Genomic DNA, 20,168 nt, shown 5'->3' on the forward strand with positions numbered 1-20,168 from the left:
AATATACTTCAATCCGGTCAGTGATTTTTCTAGCAGCACAGATGGGATTGCAGATTGACCAGATGGACGTTAAAACAACATTCTTGAATCGGATGATGGAGGAGGAGGTATATATAGAACAACTAGAGGTTCGAGACACATGAGAGGGGCACACACATGTGCAGACTGAAGTGAATGCTATATGGGCTCAAACAGGCTCCCAAGGCATGGTATGGTCATATTTATTGGAAATATTGAGAGGGTGGGTGAATGAATATTTCCTAGCAATTAGCACTTTTTAATCCTTTTCAGAGCATTAATTATTCATCAGTTATTATTAATGTTCTTCTTCAATAATTATAAACAATAATACGCAATAGACAACACCACACAACAATGCAGGAAGATAAAACAATAGACACAAAGATTCTTTAGTGGAAAACCCCCTCTAGGTCAAAAACCACCAAATGCTTCTCTAGTAATTGTCTTCTTCTCTCTTTAAAAGAAATATTAATTACATCAAGATTTCAGCTACAACTAAGGGTGCGTCAACCTCATAATTTACATGCCACAACTTGTAGGACACTACTAAACCTTAATATCCTGCTGCAACTAGAAGGATGCCCCAACGCTCGGTAGATCAGGCCACAACCTAATGAGTGCCCCAACACTTTGTTTACCAACTGCTATCGGAAAGGATCCTTCACTGCCTTGTTAGTTTGTCAGCCACAGCTGAATGGACACCACAACGCCCTGTGCAAGCCGCAACTTGCGCTAGCACCACCCTGCCGCCTAGAAGTGTTCTTAGGCCACAACATGAAGGTGACTCCAATCACTTAGAAGAGTCGGTAGATCACGTTTCACAATTTTCACACTGGATCCCCTGCACTCGAATCAATGTAGAATAGCTGTAAGAAAGATGTAGAATAAATGTTGAATTCTGGTAGCTTCTGATCATTGTTCGCATGAATTGATCACTGCACAATGCTACACATCAAGCTGTCACTGTTCAACTGCACATCACTGTCACTGCACACTGTATATCAATGTCACTACAAATCACTGCACAACTGTTGGCTGTCACTGCTCATGAATGAATAGTCATCAATGCACAACCATTGTCATCATTCAGGATGTACTCGATGCTACAACCATCTGGTACTGCTATCAAATAATGGCACAAACAAAGGTGCCTCAGGTCATCCCGATGACCTGCAATCAGTGCTCTCAAACTCTGTCCCCAGAGAGCTACCAACATATATGTAAGCATATTGTTTGACTGGTCAAGCCCTGCTATCCATCCTTCTCCAATAGGTTGTATAACTGGAGGATGTTCCCTTCACTACTTGCTACCCTGCAAGATCACAAATATGTCATCGTACACAAATCCCTAGAAACCCTAGGTCATACTAGAAATCCAAGGTTATACTAGAAACCCTAGGTCAAGACCAACTCCCATAAATCAAGTCAAATGGTCAAGTGAAATAAGTCAACTTAGTTGGATGTCTTATCAATAGTTACGTAACATGGTATAGTCAAGATATTGCAAAGCATTTGTAAGGTCACTTAAGTGTACAATTACTATTGGTGTCAAACAAGTCTGCTCCTAATCAAGTCAAGTCCACTTCTCAAGGTCAAAGCATCATGGAGTGCTTATGACGTTGTCAATTCAAAGTGAGATGTCGCATCAAGTATGAATGTCATCATAGGACTGTAATATGGTTATTTCAAAAATCAACTCAAATACAACATTGTCATATCATGTAAATTCAATGTCATGTCTATTTAATTCACTGTCAAGAATGTATGTCAGGTCACTACTCAGGTATCTCTGTGTCAATTATTACACTAAGGACTGCAGCTATCATCACATGAACACTGTTGTTATCAAGTCAATATACAATCATTATAAGGTCACTGTTTTATGATTATGTCACTGTTTCAAGTTAAGGTCATGTCACTGTTTTGTTGTAACAATAGGACAGTCCTGTAGGTGATTTTCAAGGATGAATGTCATACAATAAAGGCTCATAACAAGAGTCTTGTCATCAACGTTCATCACAGCAACATCACCACAATAGTCACCTTAAAAAAAGTATACAAAGGATGCTTCCAGGTTTTCAAAGCAAGGTCACATAAGTTATGTCAAGGTCTTATATCTAATAGTCAATTGTCACAAATCACAAGTCCAGCTGTTTAGTCACTGTTACATTTTTCTTTTTACTACACCAAGGCTGCTACAGAGGCATCATCAAATCATCGTTGAGTTTATAGTCTTTAGGTCTTAGGAAAACAAATGTTCAAGTATTTCTCTACTTGAGTATCTATAGTCAGTCTTTTAGTTCAGGTCACTATGTTGTCATATCACACTGTCATGTCATTAAATGTCATACTAAAGTCACATCATGGTGTCACTGTACTTCGGTTCAGGATTGCAATATAAGGTTTGTCAACAAGGTGATAAATCAATCATTGGCTTAGTGCATGATACTGATACTCAAATGATGAACCACTTACAACCACTGTCTTATGGTGAGAATCAATGTCATATATTGACAAGAGGACCAAAATCAAGAAACAAAATGAATTTAACTTTTGTGTGTGCACAGTTCTGTCCTGATGACTGTAATTAGGCCTACTCTAATTTCCCAACAAATCCCAATCAATCCAAATGAAAATTTGGAACACAAACCCAGAATCTAGAAGTTCCAACTCAAACAAATTTAGGTCTGTACTCATTCATCTACCACAGGTCCGAGTGTTCTTCAGGACTAGGGTTAATTTTGGGTTTGTGAGATGAGCCCTTATGACAGCCAAAAAGGAAAGATTGATGGCCCAGAACTCAAGTGAATCCTCACTCACACAAAAAAACATTAACCTCACCCTAAGCCATGGCCTGTTATGTTTCTGCAATAAGACCTGCACCAGCACTGAAGCGAATCCAAGAAAAGGCAACTATAATAAAAATTCATATAATAAAACTAACCTGAATCCTTCGCTCTTCCTTTATCAAAACAACCTGTAATGAAAACAGACTCAAAAGTTCCTAACTTCGAACCTTAATTTACTGAAATATCATCCCTGGTTTCTTGTGTAATCTCTGCGTTATTTTTACTTCAGTAGGTCCGAATATTTCAGAGTATTCTCACAAAAAAAATTCGTGAGTTTTTGATGTGATTTGGGAGTGCATTAAGTCTTCTTTTATAATGTTCTGGAAGGGCTTCACAAGGTTTACGTTGGAGGGTGAAACCTCTTAAAAGGTTTTTAATTTTTAATTTAATTTTCTTATTTTTGAAAACAAAGCCCTCTTATACCTTAGATAAAAAATTAAGATGGTTATTTATAATTTTTGAAAGGCTCTATAAAGATATTTGAATTCCTATCTTTAAGGTTTGAATTAAAAACATTTTGGAGGTCCCAAAAAGAACAATTATTTTAATATTGTTCCCTTTTCATTTTTGAAGATTAATTATTTTTCTTAATTGATTATCATTAAGATCTTGAAGGTTGACCTTAGAATGGAGTTTTGACCTTAGTATTTGACTTACCCTTTGATTTAAGAACCAAATATTCTAATGTTATTTTAATTCTTGGTGAGGAGTCATATGGCATGATCATTTGACTTGGTTAAGGAGGAGGTGCCACCTTATGGGGTTTTGACCCATTGATTGGGTTCTTCAACTTCAAATGTGAATATCTCTCAAACCAGGAGGCCTCTCGGGGCGTACCACATATCCACAAAAACATCTTCGAGGAGAATCTAATGACATAGATCTCCGACCCAAACTCAATGATTTGGCCTACCAAAAACCCTTGACAACGTTGGGGCACATCCTCAGTCCAGGGAACCCAAACTCTAGGACTTGGGATTTTTACCATCCAACAGTATAGTTGCCATCTTGATGTAATCTGACAATTACTAAGAAGCGTTCATTAACCATTTGACATCAATGACTAGTATTTTTGGTCAAAGTCAAATCCGGTCAACTCCATGGGTTGACATCAATGACAACACCATCCAACAGGATTGACAACTACTTGTAGCAGATGGGATTTGCGAAGAGTGATGCGGATCCCAACCTTTACTATCTGATGGTAGAGGGTGAGCCACTCATCCTCGTCTTGTAAGTGGATGACCTCTTTCTAACAAGGTCATTAGGACTCATAGAGGATTGCAAGAGTAACCTGGCAACAAAATTTGACATGAAGGATTTGGGACTGATGCATTACTTCCTGGGCCTGGAGGTATGGCAGAGGGATGGGGAGATCTTCCTTGGTCAAGGAAGATATACTATAGAGATCTTGAAGAGGTTCAAGATGCAAGATCGTAAACCTATGTCCACACCTATGATTAGTAATTAGAGGAAGATAGATGCATCAGAGGTCGAGGACATTGGTCTAACCTTGTATAGACAACTCATTGATTACTCATGTATTTGGTCAACACCAGGCCAGACCTCTGTTTTGTGGTCAACAATCTTAGTCAGTTTATGGTGGGACCTAAGTGGGTGCACTAGACAATGACGAGACATATTTTGAGGTACTTGCACAACACAATCGAGTATGGGTTGAGGTATACTCGAGGTGATGGTGTCAGGTTATGTGGTTATACAGATGCAGACTAGGCAGGTAGTTCAGTAGTTTGAAAAAGCACATCAGGGTGCTACTTCAACGTTGGATCAGGGATTGTATCTTCGTGCAACAGGAAGCAAAATTTCGTGGCACTGAGTTCTGTAGAGGCATTATATATGGTAGCTAGCATGGCCACATGCGAAGCTATTTGGATTTAGAAGCTGCTAGTGAGTTTGTTCGATCAGAAGATGGAGGCGCCTAGTATCTCTACTACAATAATCAAAGTCGTATCAAGGTCTCTGTTATGAATAAATATATAAGAATAATGTAAAATAATGTAAAGGATAATAATCATAAATAATGATTAGTTGATTAGTAATTAGTTGAAGAGTCATGTCTAAATGAGACATGACTCCCCATGAAGAGACACTTGCTTGGTATATAAGCAAGCCTCTCACTCTCATTGTATCATCATTCTTATTCACACATCTAATATATAATATTTGTATTCTCATGGATATCTTTATATTCCAAGTTTTCTGGAGTAATTAATCTGTAGAAGGAACTTTGTTCGCTTCATTTGGTATCAGAGGCGTTCGATCCTCTGGCCGCTCAACTGTTGCATAGAGCACGTTCTCCGATCCAAGTCTTTGACTGTCAAATTCATCAACATTGTTGCGTTGAAGAGTTTCATTACAAGAATTTGGAGTTTCTCCATTTCGCTATCAAACATTTGGCCATTCAATCTATATATATATATATATATATATATTCTCTCCATATATATTATATATATAAGGAGAGAAAATAAAAATCAAAAAACAAAGATTAAAAAAATTCAAATTCAAAAAAAGAAAAAAAGAAAAAAGAAAATAAAATAAGTACATATAAAGATTAAAAAAAAGATTTAAAATAAATAAACAAATATAGTCCGATGTAAATTTTGAAGGAGAACATTCATATATTTAAAAAGGTTCTACATTATTGATAAAAAGTGCATGATAAAGTTAAGAGGGAATCTTTCCAAATATATTTAAAACTATACATAAGAGAAAAAAAGTAAATAATATTATTTCATTAAGTGGTTTACAAGCTAGTGGTTTTAAAAACCCATGGTAATTGCCCTAGTATTTTAAAATAAAGTAAAAGAAAAACAAAAGAATGCAAAATCTCTTTATGTGAATGGTAAGTTTTACTTTTTACGTGGAGAACATTAACCGAGGTTTTAGAAACCCATGGTATTTTAAAAGTAAAAGAAAAACAAAAGGAATACAAAATCTCTTTATGTCGATGGTAAGTTTTACTTTTTACATGGTGAACATTAACTGAGTCAAAAGTACATAAGTGAACATATATTTTATATTATACCCCAAAGAGGTGAATAGCCACATTTCACTACGGTTGTAACTTTTCAAAAGGAAAAAGAAAAAAATATTATAAATAAATGATATATAAAGAGAAGTATTATATTATAAAGGGGTATTTAAAGAAAAGTTCAAGTCATAAAATTATTGAAAATATATATAAGTACAATGTGGGTATTATTATAAAAGGTTATAAAACCTTACATAAGGAGAAAATGTCAGTTAAGAGTTTACGTTAAAGTGAAGTTGAATTAAAGTTTAAAGAGTTATATGAAATTTAAAAAATAAATCCAAAGGACAATATTTAAATATCAAAATTTATGGAAGAACCTGATATTGTTTTATAACCAACGTTTTGGACTAACTAAGTGAGTCCATCATCAGGGCTGTCAACTGCAAGTTTGAGAAGAGAGAGCGTGGATGCTTGGAGCAATTAATAGTTGATAGTTGATAGTTTAATGATAAGAATATTATTGTCGGCTTTTTTATTTGTTTAATTGCTTAATTTTAATGATTAATTTAAGTCTGTTTGATTTTCTAATTTATTAATCAGAATTATATTAGTATATTATTAATGTTATATATATGTGTATGTTGTTTAATGATGAGTTTAAAATGTTTATTTATTTATTATTTTATTATTGTTTTTTTTTAATGTAGGTCTATATATGAAGGTTATTTTTAATGTTTAGGGTAGTTTTATGTTTATGTAGGTTATTTTTAGGTAAGTGTATTATAATGAGTGAACTAAAAGAAAATAGGAAAGGGTTTTGATTAAGATTAGGATGGTATTAATATTTATATAAGAAAGGCTTATTTCATAAATATTTAAATGTTTGATGTTTAGCTTAAAAACACTATGGGTTATTTATTAATGTTTAATGTAGGTTATTGTATGTAGCTTATTTTTAATGTTATTTATAGGTTATTTATTAATGTTTAACAGTGTTGATAATATCGCCGAGATATCGGCGATATTCGAAAATATCGCGATATTTTCGGCGAGCCGATATATCGCCGAAAAAATATCGCGATATTTTTGACTTTTGAAAATATCGCGCGATTTCCGAAATATCGCCGATATTTCGGAAAGTATCGTGCGACGATCGAAAATATCGCCCGATGACTGTAAAAAATTTATGCATGGCCTATAAAAATCTGATTTTGGTTTTTTTTTTCATATCATTTTCATTTCTGATTGCTGGAGAAGGAGGGGGAGAGCTATGTGGTTGCTGCCAAGGAGGGTTTGAGCGTTCTAGGCCATAGTATTGATATGCTATTCATGGTAATGTTAAATTCTTAAAGCAAAAGTGACATTCTCCTTAATCTTCATTTTCATCCTTTTACTTAAATTTTTAACATTACCATGAAATGACTCAGGATGTTTGAGAGTGGTTCCGGCCTCATTGGATTTCATATGGAGAAAGTAGAATTTTAGATTTCATTCAAAATGCAATAGACTTATCAGTTTTTTAGGATTTCAGGATTGGGAGATTGTAATGTTTCCAGGTGACACCACCTGCCCGGGCTACCCCTGCCACCAGTAGAGGACGTGGTCTACCTCCTATAGCTCCTACTTCTAGTTCTTCAGCTTCTAGAGCATAGCAAACTCCACTGCCAACTCCACCAGCACCAACATCTACATCTAGAGGGAAAGGGAAAGCTGTGGCATTTTCTCGCAAGAGGGGCAGAGGAAATCAATAGGATTAGACTTTAGTTATTTTCTTATGTGCTTGTAAGTTGTACATGAACAATGAACATTGAATATTCAAGAATCAAGACCAAGCATATCACATTCTAATTTCTAAATAGTAAATTTTGATTCTATTTATTTTTTTAAAGTGAACTATGAACTTTGAGAAGTAATTATATTTTAATTTGATTAGATAAGCTGCAACCTGCAATTTAATATGGATAAAAAACTATATTTCGGTATATATATATATATATATATATATATATATATATTATATAACGTGTCCCCCGTGTCTTGTTTCTAGGTCGTTGCGTTTCGTATTGAATACTCGTATTTACGTGTCCTCCGTGTCTCGTGTCCTCGTGTCATGTGACTTAGCTTAGACAATATTGATGTATTGTCTCCGTGGAGGGTGGAGTCTGAGGAGCCCCTCTTGGAGGAGTCACCTTCATCGTTAGAGCCAGTGGCAGATGATCCATTAGAGCAGGGGTAGCAAGAGGAGGACTCGGAGTCAGAGGAGCAGCAGCACTCAGAGGAGGAGCAGGAGGAGGAGGAGCAGGACACTGCGGGAGCATCAGCATCAACACCATCTGCTATAGATATAGGAGAGCATAGCCCCATACCTAGCACTCATTATTTGACATTAGGTGCAGAGGCAGGGTCAGGGCCTCCTACTACTAGGGGCAGGCCTGGCAAACAACCCATCATGTTTTCCTGTGAAAGGGGGAGAGGGCAGTGATTTCAGATAGATAGCTGCTAGTTTTATTTGTTATGCTACATATAACTCATGATGATGAGATACTTTTATATATGTGATGTTATTTTGTATTGGTTCTCCACATTTGAGTCCTTGAATGGACAATTATCAGGGATCAGTAGGATTTGGTATCGCCTTTGATGTATCATTTCTATTTGACATCATATATATCAGTGTTTTCTTCATATTTATGTGCCAATGTTTTTATTTCATGTTGTTATTGCTTTATATGTTTAAAAATCTTAAAAAAATGAATATATTATGCATTTTTTATGCTTGCCGATATTTGCCGATATTTTGCCGATATTTTCGCCGATATTGCCGATAAGATATTTTCTGGACCCTCGCCAATATTTTCCCGATACCGATATTATCAACACTGATGTTTAATGTAGGTTTATATATGTAGGCTATTTTTTAATGTATTATGTAGGTTATTTTTAGGTAAGAGTATTAAAAAGAGTGAACTAGAAAAGGATAGGGTCTTGATTAAGATTAGGATAGTATTAATATTTATATATGAATGTTTAAGAATAACCAATTATATTTTATGTAATTCTCAGTAAGGGTTTCCAAGAACTACATAGTTTAAGACCATCATCTCTGTTCATGTTGTTTGATGATTTCTCTATTTCAATGGCTTCATTCACCATTCTTTTTAGATAATGGTCTTCTTTGTGAATTAATTTAGCATGTTCCATGCAAATGTAGTGTGAGGAGGAATATGCATGCTCTGCCAGGGCTGATTTTTCCGACCTATTCTTTACAATGTCATTTATGTGTTCTTCTAGCCTTATGCCCACTGATCTCCCTGTTTCACCTATATATACCTTTCCAAGGGAATAGAGTATACTCCTTTCTGATTTTTCGGGTCAATTGAATCTTTGGCAGAATCCAGCATGTTTTTTATGGTGTTAGGGGGAGTGAATGCAACCATGATGTTATGCTTGGTGAGAATTCCAGCAATTTTGTTGGTGGTTCCTTTTATATAGGATAAGGAGATTTTAGGGTTTTTCAGAGGTTTTCTTTTTTGAGTTTTTTTTGTGGAATTTTTAATAGTTTTTTGTATTATGTTTTCTTGATAACCATTATTTTTGAATACTTTGAAGAGGTAGTTAAGTTCTTCCTCTAAGTGTTCATGGTCACAGATTCTAGATGCTCTAGTAGCTAGGGTTTTAATGACACCTACTTTTTGTTTTGGATGGTGGTGGGAATTTGAGTGCAGATACTTGTCGATGTGAGTTTGTTTTTTGAAAGGCTCTATAAAGATATTTGTCAGTTTGTTGCAATCATGGAAATTCCACACATATACCTAGGAATCCTCTCAGCTTTGTCACGCTCCTGGGGGTAGGCCAATCCAAAATGGCCCGGATCTTCTCTTGGTGAACTCACACTCCATCCTCACCAATCACGTGGCCCAAGTACAACATCTCTGTCAGGCCAAACTCGCACTTGGACATCTTGGCATACAACTGCTACTCCTCCAAAATGCGCAACACCTCCTCCAAGTGTTGCAAATGCTCCTCCCAAGTTTGGTTGTATATCAATATATCATCGAAGAACACCAACACATATTTGTGTAGCTGCTTGTGGAACACATGGTTCATGCAAGACTGGAAAGTAGCCGATGCATTGGTTAGCCCAAAGGGCATAACCATGAACTCAAAATGTCCATAGTGACACTGGAAAACGATCTTCAGAATGTCCTGCTCCCTCACTTGAATCTGGTGGTACCTTGAGCCCAAATCGATCTTGGAGAAGTACTTGGCTCCTCTTAGCTCATCCATCAACTCATCTATGCGTGGGATGGGGTACTTGTTCTTCAAGGTCTTCTTATTGAGGGCCCTGTAATCGATGCACATATGTAGAGTCCCATCCTTCTTATTCACCAACACCATAGAAGAAGCGAAGGACCATAACTCGGCCTGCAATGGCCCAAGGCCAACAACTCCTGAATGGCCTTCTCTATCTCATCATGGGAGGGATTGGGATGTTTGTAGGGGTTGGCGATGACTGCCTGAACCCCCTCCTCTAGCTCAATGGTGTGCTCAAATCTTCTGTCTGGGGGATGACCTAGAGGAATATCTCCAAAGACTACATGATGTCCCTGACAGACTGATAAAATATCTGGATGAGGCTGTCAGTCATGAGTTCTTGTCTCCAAAATTTTGAGCTCTACTGTCAATGCTATATTCTCTTGTCACAAATATTCCTCCATCCTGTTGGCTGACATTACCTGAGGTGGTTAGGAATGCTTGCCCCTCAACACTACCTTCTTTCCATTGGGCCCCATAAACTCCATCTCTTGGGCCTTGTAATCCGTAGCGACACGCCCAAGAGACAACAACCACTAAACACCCAACATGACATTGGTGTTTGGTACGTTCACCACAAAGAAGTCATCAATGACTGAGTAGTTCCCCATTGTCAACGTCATCTTAGGGATTAGCATGGTGCATTGCTTAGTTCGATCCCTCGAGATCAGTACTGTGAAGCCCTCAAAAGGTTGTGTGAGTAGGCCCCCTTGTTCTACCAGCTGTGCATCTATGAATTTTTGGGTGGCCCCATTATCCACAAACAGTCACTTGCTACCCCTGAATAGTGCCTTTGATCTGTAATGTCAGGTACCTCGAAATCCTTGTAAGTGAAGCGATGATGCCTCCCTTGGCACCCGAGTAGCTTTGCTCCCTTCTTGTGTCTTCAAGCTCCTCCTCCTTTATGATTCCCTCATGCTTAGCCTACTACTCTTGCTCGTTGTTTGAAAACACCTTAATGTAATTGGCTTTGTTGTTAATGCATCTGTGGCCTGGGGCCCATGGCTCCTAACATGTGAAGCAAAGCTTCCTCCTCTGGAGGTCCCTCCTAGTCTCATCATCCATCTTCCCACGTCCTGTCCACTCCTTTTGAGGAGGTCTAGTGTCCTTACCCTTCTGAGGAAAGGTAGGCTTGGGAGGTACTTTGGTCTTAGGGACGCAGGTCGCTAGCCCGAGTGATCGCATCATGCAAAGTCATGGGCTTGTAGGCCCTTACCCACCCACGCAGTGGGTGTGTCATCTCCTCAACAAACAACATAAGTAGTCCCGCCTCCAAGATGTCAGTCACCATCACCACTAACCTTTGGAACTCTACAATATATGCGTCTGTACTACCTGTCTGCGTTAGTTGCGTCAACTCCCTGAAGTGCAGGTCTAGGTCCTTCCTATCAAATTGCTCTATGAGCCTCCATGTGAACTCCGTGTAGGAAGTGATGGCAACATGACCTAGGGTGATCAATCCATGATACCACCACTCCTGTGTGTCTCCGTCTAAGTGCAAGGTGGCGAACTTAATTGCATCTTCTTCCCTCATGGAGTTTAGGTGGATTTAGGTGTTCATCTTCTACACCTAAGCCCTAATAGAACTCCGAGCTGAACCATCGAAGTTGGGAAGTGTTATCTTCCCCACTGTCCTCTACAAACCTCGGTTTTGCTGACCTCCCCTAAATGATGAACCAACTCCACCTCTGTGCTTCTCTTTCAAGTGGCAAAACTCCCTAAAAGTCATGGCCATATTGATCCTTGGATCCAAGGCATCATACTCATCAATCCTATCGGCAAAAGACCTTATCAAGGCTGCAAATGAATCTGGCTCTCCCATAGGTCCCTCCACGAATTGGGGCATTGTGGTTCTATTGGAATGGCCAATTATGTGTGGGATGTCCTGTTGGTTATTGCGTCCATGCATGTGGGTTCCATCTCCAGATCGGGATCCAACTTCTCCATTATTGTCTTGCTTCCCCTGATTCTACAAATGAACACTAACTAACTGTGCTAGCATGTCCATCATGAGCTTCTGCTGCTTGGATGGCTCTACCAATGTCAGCTCCTTTGCTCCCTGTTTAGGCTCTCCTTCGTTCTCCATGGGCTCTTTGTCCCAGATATCATGCTCTCTGGTGTGCTCAACTTTGGTACTAGAAAAAGGGTCAGGCCTTCGACCTATACCACATCCTTTTATGCCTCGGTCCTTGCCTTTGTCAAAGACTACACCAACAAAACGAGGTGGCATCACCAGTTCCTTCTCCAACAACTAGCCAAGTACATGATTTGATACCGCTATAATATTCCTAATTGGAAATTAACGACATATACCAAAGCAATGTACTAGGAACAACAAGATAAATAAAAGCACAAACATAAACCATTACAAAATAGACACCAACAAAACACTCTGAGCCATTTTATTAAGAAAATGAACTTGGGTACATAGAATGAGTTGGAATTGATAGAACTGTTAATGTTTATGGTAGCATCAGACAAGTGTTCTAGTCTTAGATGATGCTAAGAGGCTAAGGAACACGAAATCTCCAAAACCCAAAAAAAAGTTTCACAAGATAAGCTTGGGAAAAACCTTAATTAAATTAATTTGCCATGATTAAAAGATTTTCTAAATTCAACTTAGGAATCATTGTAAATTAAAGATAATTAATTAAGGATATTTGAGATTGCTCTAGAGGCTTCTATTGATGAAGTCTAATTGATCTTAGCTGTCAATGGAGATTTAATCTTGGCCATTGAAGACTCAATGAGAGATTTTAAGAGCAACTCAAATGGATGGAGAAAGATCATTGAGCATCAGTTGATCACTGTGATCAGTTGTGAGAGGGAGATTGAGCTACCCAGTTTACAGTCTTTGGCAAGGGCACAATTCGAGCTAGGGAAAGAGCATAAAAGAGAGGGAGAAACAAAGATTTTGCAGCAGAGATCCAGAGGAGAGATTCCCAGTATTTTCCAGTGCCGAAGTGGCAGGAAAAGGGAGGCTGAATTCATCTGCAGAGGAGGCCGTACAAGCAGTGCGAATAGCCAGAAACCCCAGGACGAGTTGCTAGAAGAGCCACAAATCAATAGTTGAAGGTTGGATCTATTTCCAGAGGCAGAGAGAGTGGTTTCCAGTGACAGAGGGAGGCAAGACGACTCAGTTAGAGATAGTTCCAAGCAATGCGAGTGGATCTAGAGGAAATAATGTGAGTTGTCATTGTGGGTGTGAGCAAGCCAGAGGAGGCTGAGTTGATTTGTAGAGGAGATCTGGGATCTCCAGTATATTCTTGCAGTGTATTGCTGGAGAAATTCCAAATGGGCATCCAGTGGTAATAATTCTCAACTTGCTGCATATAAATAAGCCCTCATCTACTGCACCGGTTTTCCCTTTAGGGTTCTTCCAGGGTTGTTTAGTCGAAAAATATTGGTGTCTATTTTTATGTGTGTGCATCTATTTCTCAGCTCTTGATTTTATATTCAACAACATATTTTTATTGTGAAGAATGCGTCAGTGATTTATTCATTATTTTCCCTAAACAAATAAATTGTTGGATAAGGTTGTCATTGATGTCAATAGGATATCAAGCCCTAGCATTATTGAAGCAAACCGTAGAAGCCCTAGCGTATGTTCAAACATGCCCTAGGATCATAATAAAGGAAGCCCTATAACATATGCCATGATCAGAGTTTGAAAGGAGAGTTCTACTAAGAATTACTGTCACATGAGGGCCCTATCCTACTGTTGAGAGACAAAATCATCCACCCTCAAAGAATATAATGTTTTTTGAGATATAGATATGGAATTGCATTTTGTTGTCTCATCATAAAAACTGTATGTGGTGAAAAATGGCTCCTTGGCAACTGAATGAGCTATATCCTGCCTTGGATATTAAAGAGTTATATCCTGCCTCTTTTTGTTGTTCCATATGTCTTGGTATTTATGAAGTTTGTTTCCAGATTCAATTAAAGACATGAGGAGATCTGGTCAAGGTATATCTTCTGTTACGGTTGAAAAATTTCTCAAGCACTATGGATAGAGATTTCAAAGCTTTGAAGGCACCTGATAGGATCTATTTAGCAGCCCTACAAGAGGAAGGTCTGGTTTGCCTTTTGAAAGATGACAAGGGCATTGTTGAGGAGAATATCACAATTCCTTGACAAGGACAACCCTATACTTCTCTTGAAGAATCTTGTTGTCTTAATAAAGATGATATCGGTGATGTTCCAGATCTGAAGAAGAGCTTTCAAGATTTTCCAGCTGATACTCTAAAGTTGGTTGTAATATATTTATTCAAAAAAAAAGACGTGACATTTCAAAAACACAGGTCGACTCAAAAAATGATGTGACCTTTCAAAAACACAGTTCGGCTCAAAATTTATAATCAAGCCACTTTAAATAAGTCGTGACCCTTCTCCATTTTGGCTACTAATTCGTCAAAGAATAAAAAACAGAAGATAGAAGTGCGAAGATACAGGCATCTAAAGAGTAAAGAAGATAGAAGAGCGAAGATACAAGCATTAGAAGAGCGAAGAAGATAAAAGAGCGAAAAACTGAAGGACCAAAAACATCAGACCTGTAGCTTCTACCTATAATTTTGGAACCTTCATTGTAATTCGGACCTGTGGATCTATGCCATTTTCGGTCTTGTGCATAATACTTTGAAGCTATGGAAAAGAACTGTGGAAAACAAGTATCTCGGACCTATAGTGACAGTAGCTTGAACCTTTGACAGAGGATTAATTTTGAACCAATGGAAAATATCTGTTATAAAGCTCTTGGACCTGTGGTCGTGTAGCATAGATTTCCGATCTGTGGCACCTGTTCCTGTGGATATCAAGATCTTGGATGAGTGGATATTGAAACTCTAGCTCAAACTGTGGCATATCTCATCATTGGATTGTGGCTAAAGACTTAAAATGCTGACTTGTGGCATAATGTTTAATAAGAACTTACGACATTCATACCTGTGCAAGCACCATAATAGACATCTTTTGAAGCAGATCTAGTGGAACATTATTGAAGCTTGGGGAAGCCCTATTAAAACATCATTGAAGACAATCATGAAGAAGTTTCTGAAGGTGTCAGTTAAGTCTTGATTATAGAAGTCTGAAGAGATCTTGAAGACAGTTTGGAAATGACCTATTGTGCAACATTGTTGAAGCTTTAATGAAGTAGCCTAGGAGAAAATTGTTTTGTGCAGACATGAAGAGTTTTGGAGACACATACTAGCACATAATGGTGGTAATCGTGATGAACTAAACCCTGAAGTGTTTTTTTGAAGACTATTTGAGGCATTTGTTGAAGAAGACTTTGGAGTCATTCAGGTTTTTTTGAAAGAATATTGGAAGTCCTGAAACAACACTAAACCATCTTGAAGCAGTGGGTTGGAGCCTTGAAGACTAGGTTGGAGCCTGAATTGCTGAGAGGATTGGAGTCCTCAAGTAGACCAAGTTGGTGCTTGGAGTTATAGTATAGGTTGGAGCCTGGTTAAATTGAAGACTGGAGTCTTCATCTAGGGTTAGAGCCATGAAGGATCATTGTACTTGATTTGTTGCAAAAGAAGATTGGAGTCCTCATCATTTTTATTAATAAAATTATTCTTTTGTTATACATTTGGTGTTATGTTGTTTACTAAGTGATCTTAAACTAGCATGGAATAACAATTGTAAAAGAAACACTGATTCACCCCCGCCCCCCTCAGTATTTCCAACAATTGGAATCAATGCTAGTACCTTCACGCACAACATAACAACTAGAAGGTAGATCCTTAGAACACAAATGGCAAAGTCAAGGAAGAAAGGCTCCAAACCTTTTGAAAATGTGTCCTCCTCATTCAAGAAATCAGAAGACAATCAAATGTGCAAAGCCCCATGTTCAATGGAACAAATTTTGAACTATGGAGTACAAGAATGGAGTTCTTTTTGATGGCCCTTGGTAGTAAAGTATGGGAATTGGTTATTACTGAAAACAATACTACAAATGAGTCAGAAGAATCCAATACAAAAGAAATGAGTACCATTCTAAGTGGCCTACCGGATCCTATAAAAGTCAAAATGGAGAAATGCTCATCAACAAAAGAGCTTTGGGAGAATCTTCAAGATCTTCACTCAAAAGGACTTTTTACTCATGAACTTAGATCTAGAAGATGATGGACAAGAGCACAAAGACAATCAAGAGTCAAAGGAGATAGATGAAGGCACCAATTGCATAAAAGAGGATGATGATGAAGAGAACCCTGAAATAGTAGTTGAAGTAGACCTCAAGGCAAAACTTATGGTTGCTCTAGAAGAGATAAGAAAACTGAAAGAAGAAAATGAGGAACTCAAGAAACAGGTACAAAATGTTGATCACAACCTTGTCAAAACAAAGGAATAAGTTGACTTTTTAAAACATCAAATACATTAAAGAGATGAGGATCTTAATAAACTTAAGGAAGAATTCCATCAGAATGAGAAGAGACATAATGAAGAAGTCATCTCCATAACAACTCAATTAGAAGAAGCAGAAAGAAGGGAAGGCATATTGACATGTCATCTCAACCAAAAGAATGAGGACTTGAGTAAATTTGAAGCAAAAATTGGTCTGTAACGAAAAAAGTTCGTTTACGTAGCGAAAATCTTCAGAATACTTCGAAGACGTAAACATCCATTGTAGGACAAGTAACAATATATTGAATATTATATAAAAGAATTGTTGAGATATGAGATATTTACAAATGAGAATGAGGGCATGCTTATATACCCTAGGTAGGCACCCCTTCACTAACAAACATGTCTTTAGAACATGTCTCTTCAATACTAACTATTAGTTAGTTAATCATTTAATTTTGATTATTATTATTCACATTGTTTTTTATTATATTTATATAATTTTTATTCATAACATTGTCTTCCTCTTCAAAATGCTTTGTCCTCGAAGCTTACTGATGAAAGGCTTGCTCTCGTTTTCTGTTTGAATGTCTTCTCGTCTCAGAACTATCATTTTCATTGATACAAGACAATATGATCCTTTGAGTGATAAATAAAATTGTCAGATTGAGAATGGATCTGACAATCCTAGATTAATCTTCCAATCACTGGAAATTTGTAATGAATTGTTATCATAGGTCTGGATTTTGCAAACTTCAATGTTCCTTGGAAAGTAAATCTATTGTTTCCGTTTTGAACGGTTCAAATATATAGACTTGTCTGCTCTTACAGTTCAGATGTCGATAAGGAGTTTTTCTGGTTGGATTTCCCCTTATCATGTGTGTGGTAGTTTCCTGATTCGCTTCGAACACTGATGTTGTTGAGTTGGTTACAAAGTCATCACATGGAATTTCCATTGTTTGAAGTTTGAACTGCAACATTTGAATATGTTTTAACTTTTGCTAGTTTCTCATCTTCTTGAGTTATGATATTGACTGGATCGGTATATGTTCCTTTATCTTCGACTTGGACCAAAATGACTGGCGACTTCAGTACTTATTCTTGAAGTTGTTCTAACTTGTCATTTAGTGACTTTGTCATTTTCAAGATTTTTTATTTGCATAAGAAGGTTTTGGTTATGATTCCTTAGACGCAAAAGCTTTTCTCTTTCTGGATTTTTGATTTTATTCTTAGTATCTTTCTCATCTTTTAAACTTTGGATTTGTTTTAATAATGTTTGATTAAGCTTCTTTAAACGTAAATTTTCCTCTTCTTGTTCTGGTAAACGCTTCTCGAGTTCCTTCTTTGTGGCTTTAGCTCTCTTAACTTGTTCGAGTAGTTTTTCATTGTGATCTTTGAGGCACAAAATTTCTTTGTATTTACTGCATATGACTTCTTCAAGCTCTTTCTGCTTCTTTGGTATAGGTTTTTAATTATCTTGAAACATCAATTCTGAAATATCCTTAAAGTCTTTTAAATAAGATGTTATTGATTTTGATTTGTTTGTTATGTCTCGAAATGTGACCATCTTCCCCTTATAAGGAAATGTCAAAACTTGTTTCTCTTTGTTTAAACCAGGGTTGACCGAGAATTATGTCAATCTTTCTATTATACATAGTTACAACACAAAATTGAGATATGTACTCATAATGATCTACTGTCACTTGTAAATCACTAATTTCATACTCCTTTTGGCCACAAATATCTTTTCTTTCACCAATGCTTGGCTCTTGAATTAATAGCTGATTTGCCAAGTTAATATTGATGTAATTTTCCTTGTTGCTTGTGCTGATAGCAATATTAATTTTTTTTCCTTGGATACTTCCTTTCAATGTAATTAATTTGTAATCCATAACTGAAAGACCATTGTAGGAAAATTTTCCTTCCTTTGTCTCTGAACTTGACTCCATTTTATTTTCTTCAAGGATGGATTCTATTACTGTAATATTTGTTTTTTAATATATTTATTATATAGATATTATTTTATAATACCTTCCTCCTTTATATACTTTAGTACTTCTTTACAATCTCCTTAATATTTTCACAAATACCCCCTAATGAAGGGTTAGGTGTATAATACTCTTTTTTTTTTATAATAAATAATATTATTTATATATATTTATTAAATATATAATTAATTTTTATATTTCAACTAAATTATATAATTGAACAATATATAATTAAATGGAAACTTATATATACATTTTGTCTTTAATGTAAGTATTTATATATAAGTTGTGATATGCCAATTAAATGAAATGAGCGGATGTGAAGGCTGAATCGGCGACGAAAGTGACTTTTTGACAAGGACAAGGAGAAATTGGGTGACGACTGAGGACAGAGAGACAACGGCCAGGGAAAAACATGGCAAGGGCGATCAGTGTTTAACCGGTAGTGATTGTCGATTCAATGGAGTCATGGAGGGCGAATAGAATTATTGATGGGAGTACTAGGCAGAGAGACATTGGTAGAATGAGGTGGTTTGAATCGTTTGCAGTGGTGACAAACTGGAAGCTGAATCGGTGGTCAGCGGATAGAGTAATGGAAACCGATTGGTGGAAACAAAGTATGATAGTTGAGTAGAAAATGTCGAGTAAGGGACGGGACAAACGACCGAATGGATTTGGACCAGGGTTGAATGGATTTGAACCAAGCTTTCTGGAATATTTCCTTTCAGTTTGAGCGATGGAACCCTTGGATTTTTGAATTTAATTCAGAATCTTAATTTGAATTATAATAGCAATGGTCCGATGATGGCGTACGCAAGGCAGCGTAGGACTTTGTGTGGCCTGCGGCAGAAGGATATGGTGATGGAAAGCGGACGCAGGTGATTGCAGATAGACTGAAAGGTGTGTGACAGTGGTAGGAGGTCGGAAAACAAATTCAGATGGGGCTCTAGCGGCGACCACAACGTGGATAGGCGGCCGATGGCGGTGATGTGAAGCGAGCTTTGATAGTGAAGGGGTACCTGCCTAGGGTATATAATCAGGCCCTCATTCTCATTTGTAAATATCTCATATCTCAAGAATTCTTTTATATAATATTCAATATACAATTACTTGTCCTACAATGGATGTTTACGTCTTCAAAGTATTCTGAAGATTTCCGCTGCGTATACGAACTTTGTTTGTTACATTGGTATCAGAGCCACGTTGGCTAGTCACCAGGCCTTTGGCCATCAACCTTCCGTCAACCTTGTTGTTATGTAATTGAAGTGTTTCGTTTAGAGTTTGGAGATTCTCCATATCACCATTTAGGCCTTTGGCCCCAAAAATTAAAAAAAGGAAAAACAAGTCCTTTGGCCTTTGACATTTCAATGATTCTAGTAAAAAAAAATATAGTCCGATGTAAATTTTGAAGGAGAACCTTGTTCATTACATGGTCAACAAGAAGAAAAAGTTAAGTCCTTAAATGTTCAACTAGAGGAAGCAAAGCGAGTAGAACAAGTAATGAAGATTCAACTAACAAAGAAGAACACTATGAAAGACTTGAAGAAGAGATTTCTTCCTTGAGAAATGAAGTCGACAATATGTCTAAGAGTTTGAAGAGTTCTCAAACCTTGGATGACATTCTCAGCCAACAGATATTGCCATTGGATA

General features: G+C 37.2%; 2 protein-coding genes across 5 annotated transcripts in view; both read left to right on the top strand.

Moving 5' to 3' along the window:
- Window positions 1-16,537, top strand: part of LOC149145559 (uncharacterized) — a 96,159-nt gene extending 79,622 nt beyond the window's left edge. The window contains exon 5 of the mRNA XM_089448677.1: window positions 16,299-16,537. Coding sequence (XP_089304803.1) covers window positions 16,299-16,537 — 239 coding nt within the window. The remainder of the gene's footprint in view (window positions 1-16,298) is intronic.
- Window positions 1-20,168, top strand: part of LOC149145557 (uncharacterized) — a 398,828-nt gene that overhangs the window by 214,086 nt on the left and 164,574 nt on the right. The window lies entirely within an intron of this gene.

Source organism: Pinus tabuliformis, chromosome X (assembly GCF_031772625.1).
Source record: "Pinus tabuliformis cultivar Carrire ecotype Pingquan chromosome X, CPIR1, whole genome shotgun sequence".
In the NCBI taxonomy this organism is placed as follows: Eukaryota; Viridiplantae; Streptophyta; class Pinopsida; order Pinales; family Pinaceae; genus Pinus; species Pinus tabuliformis.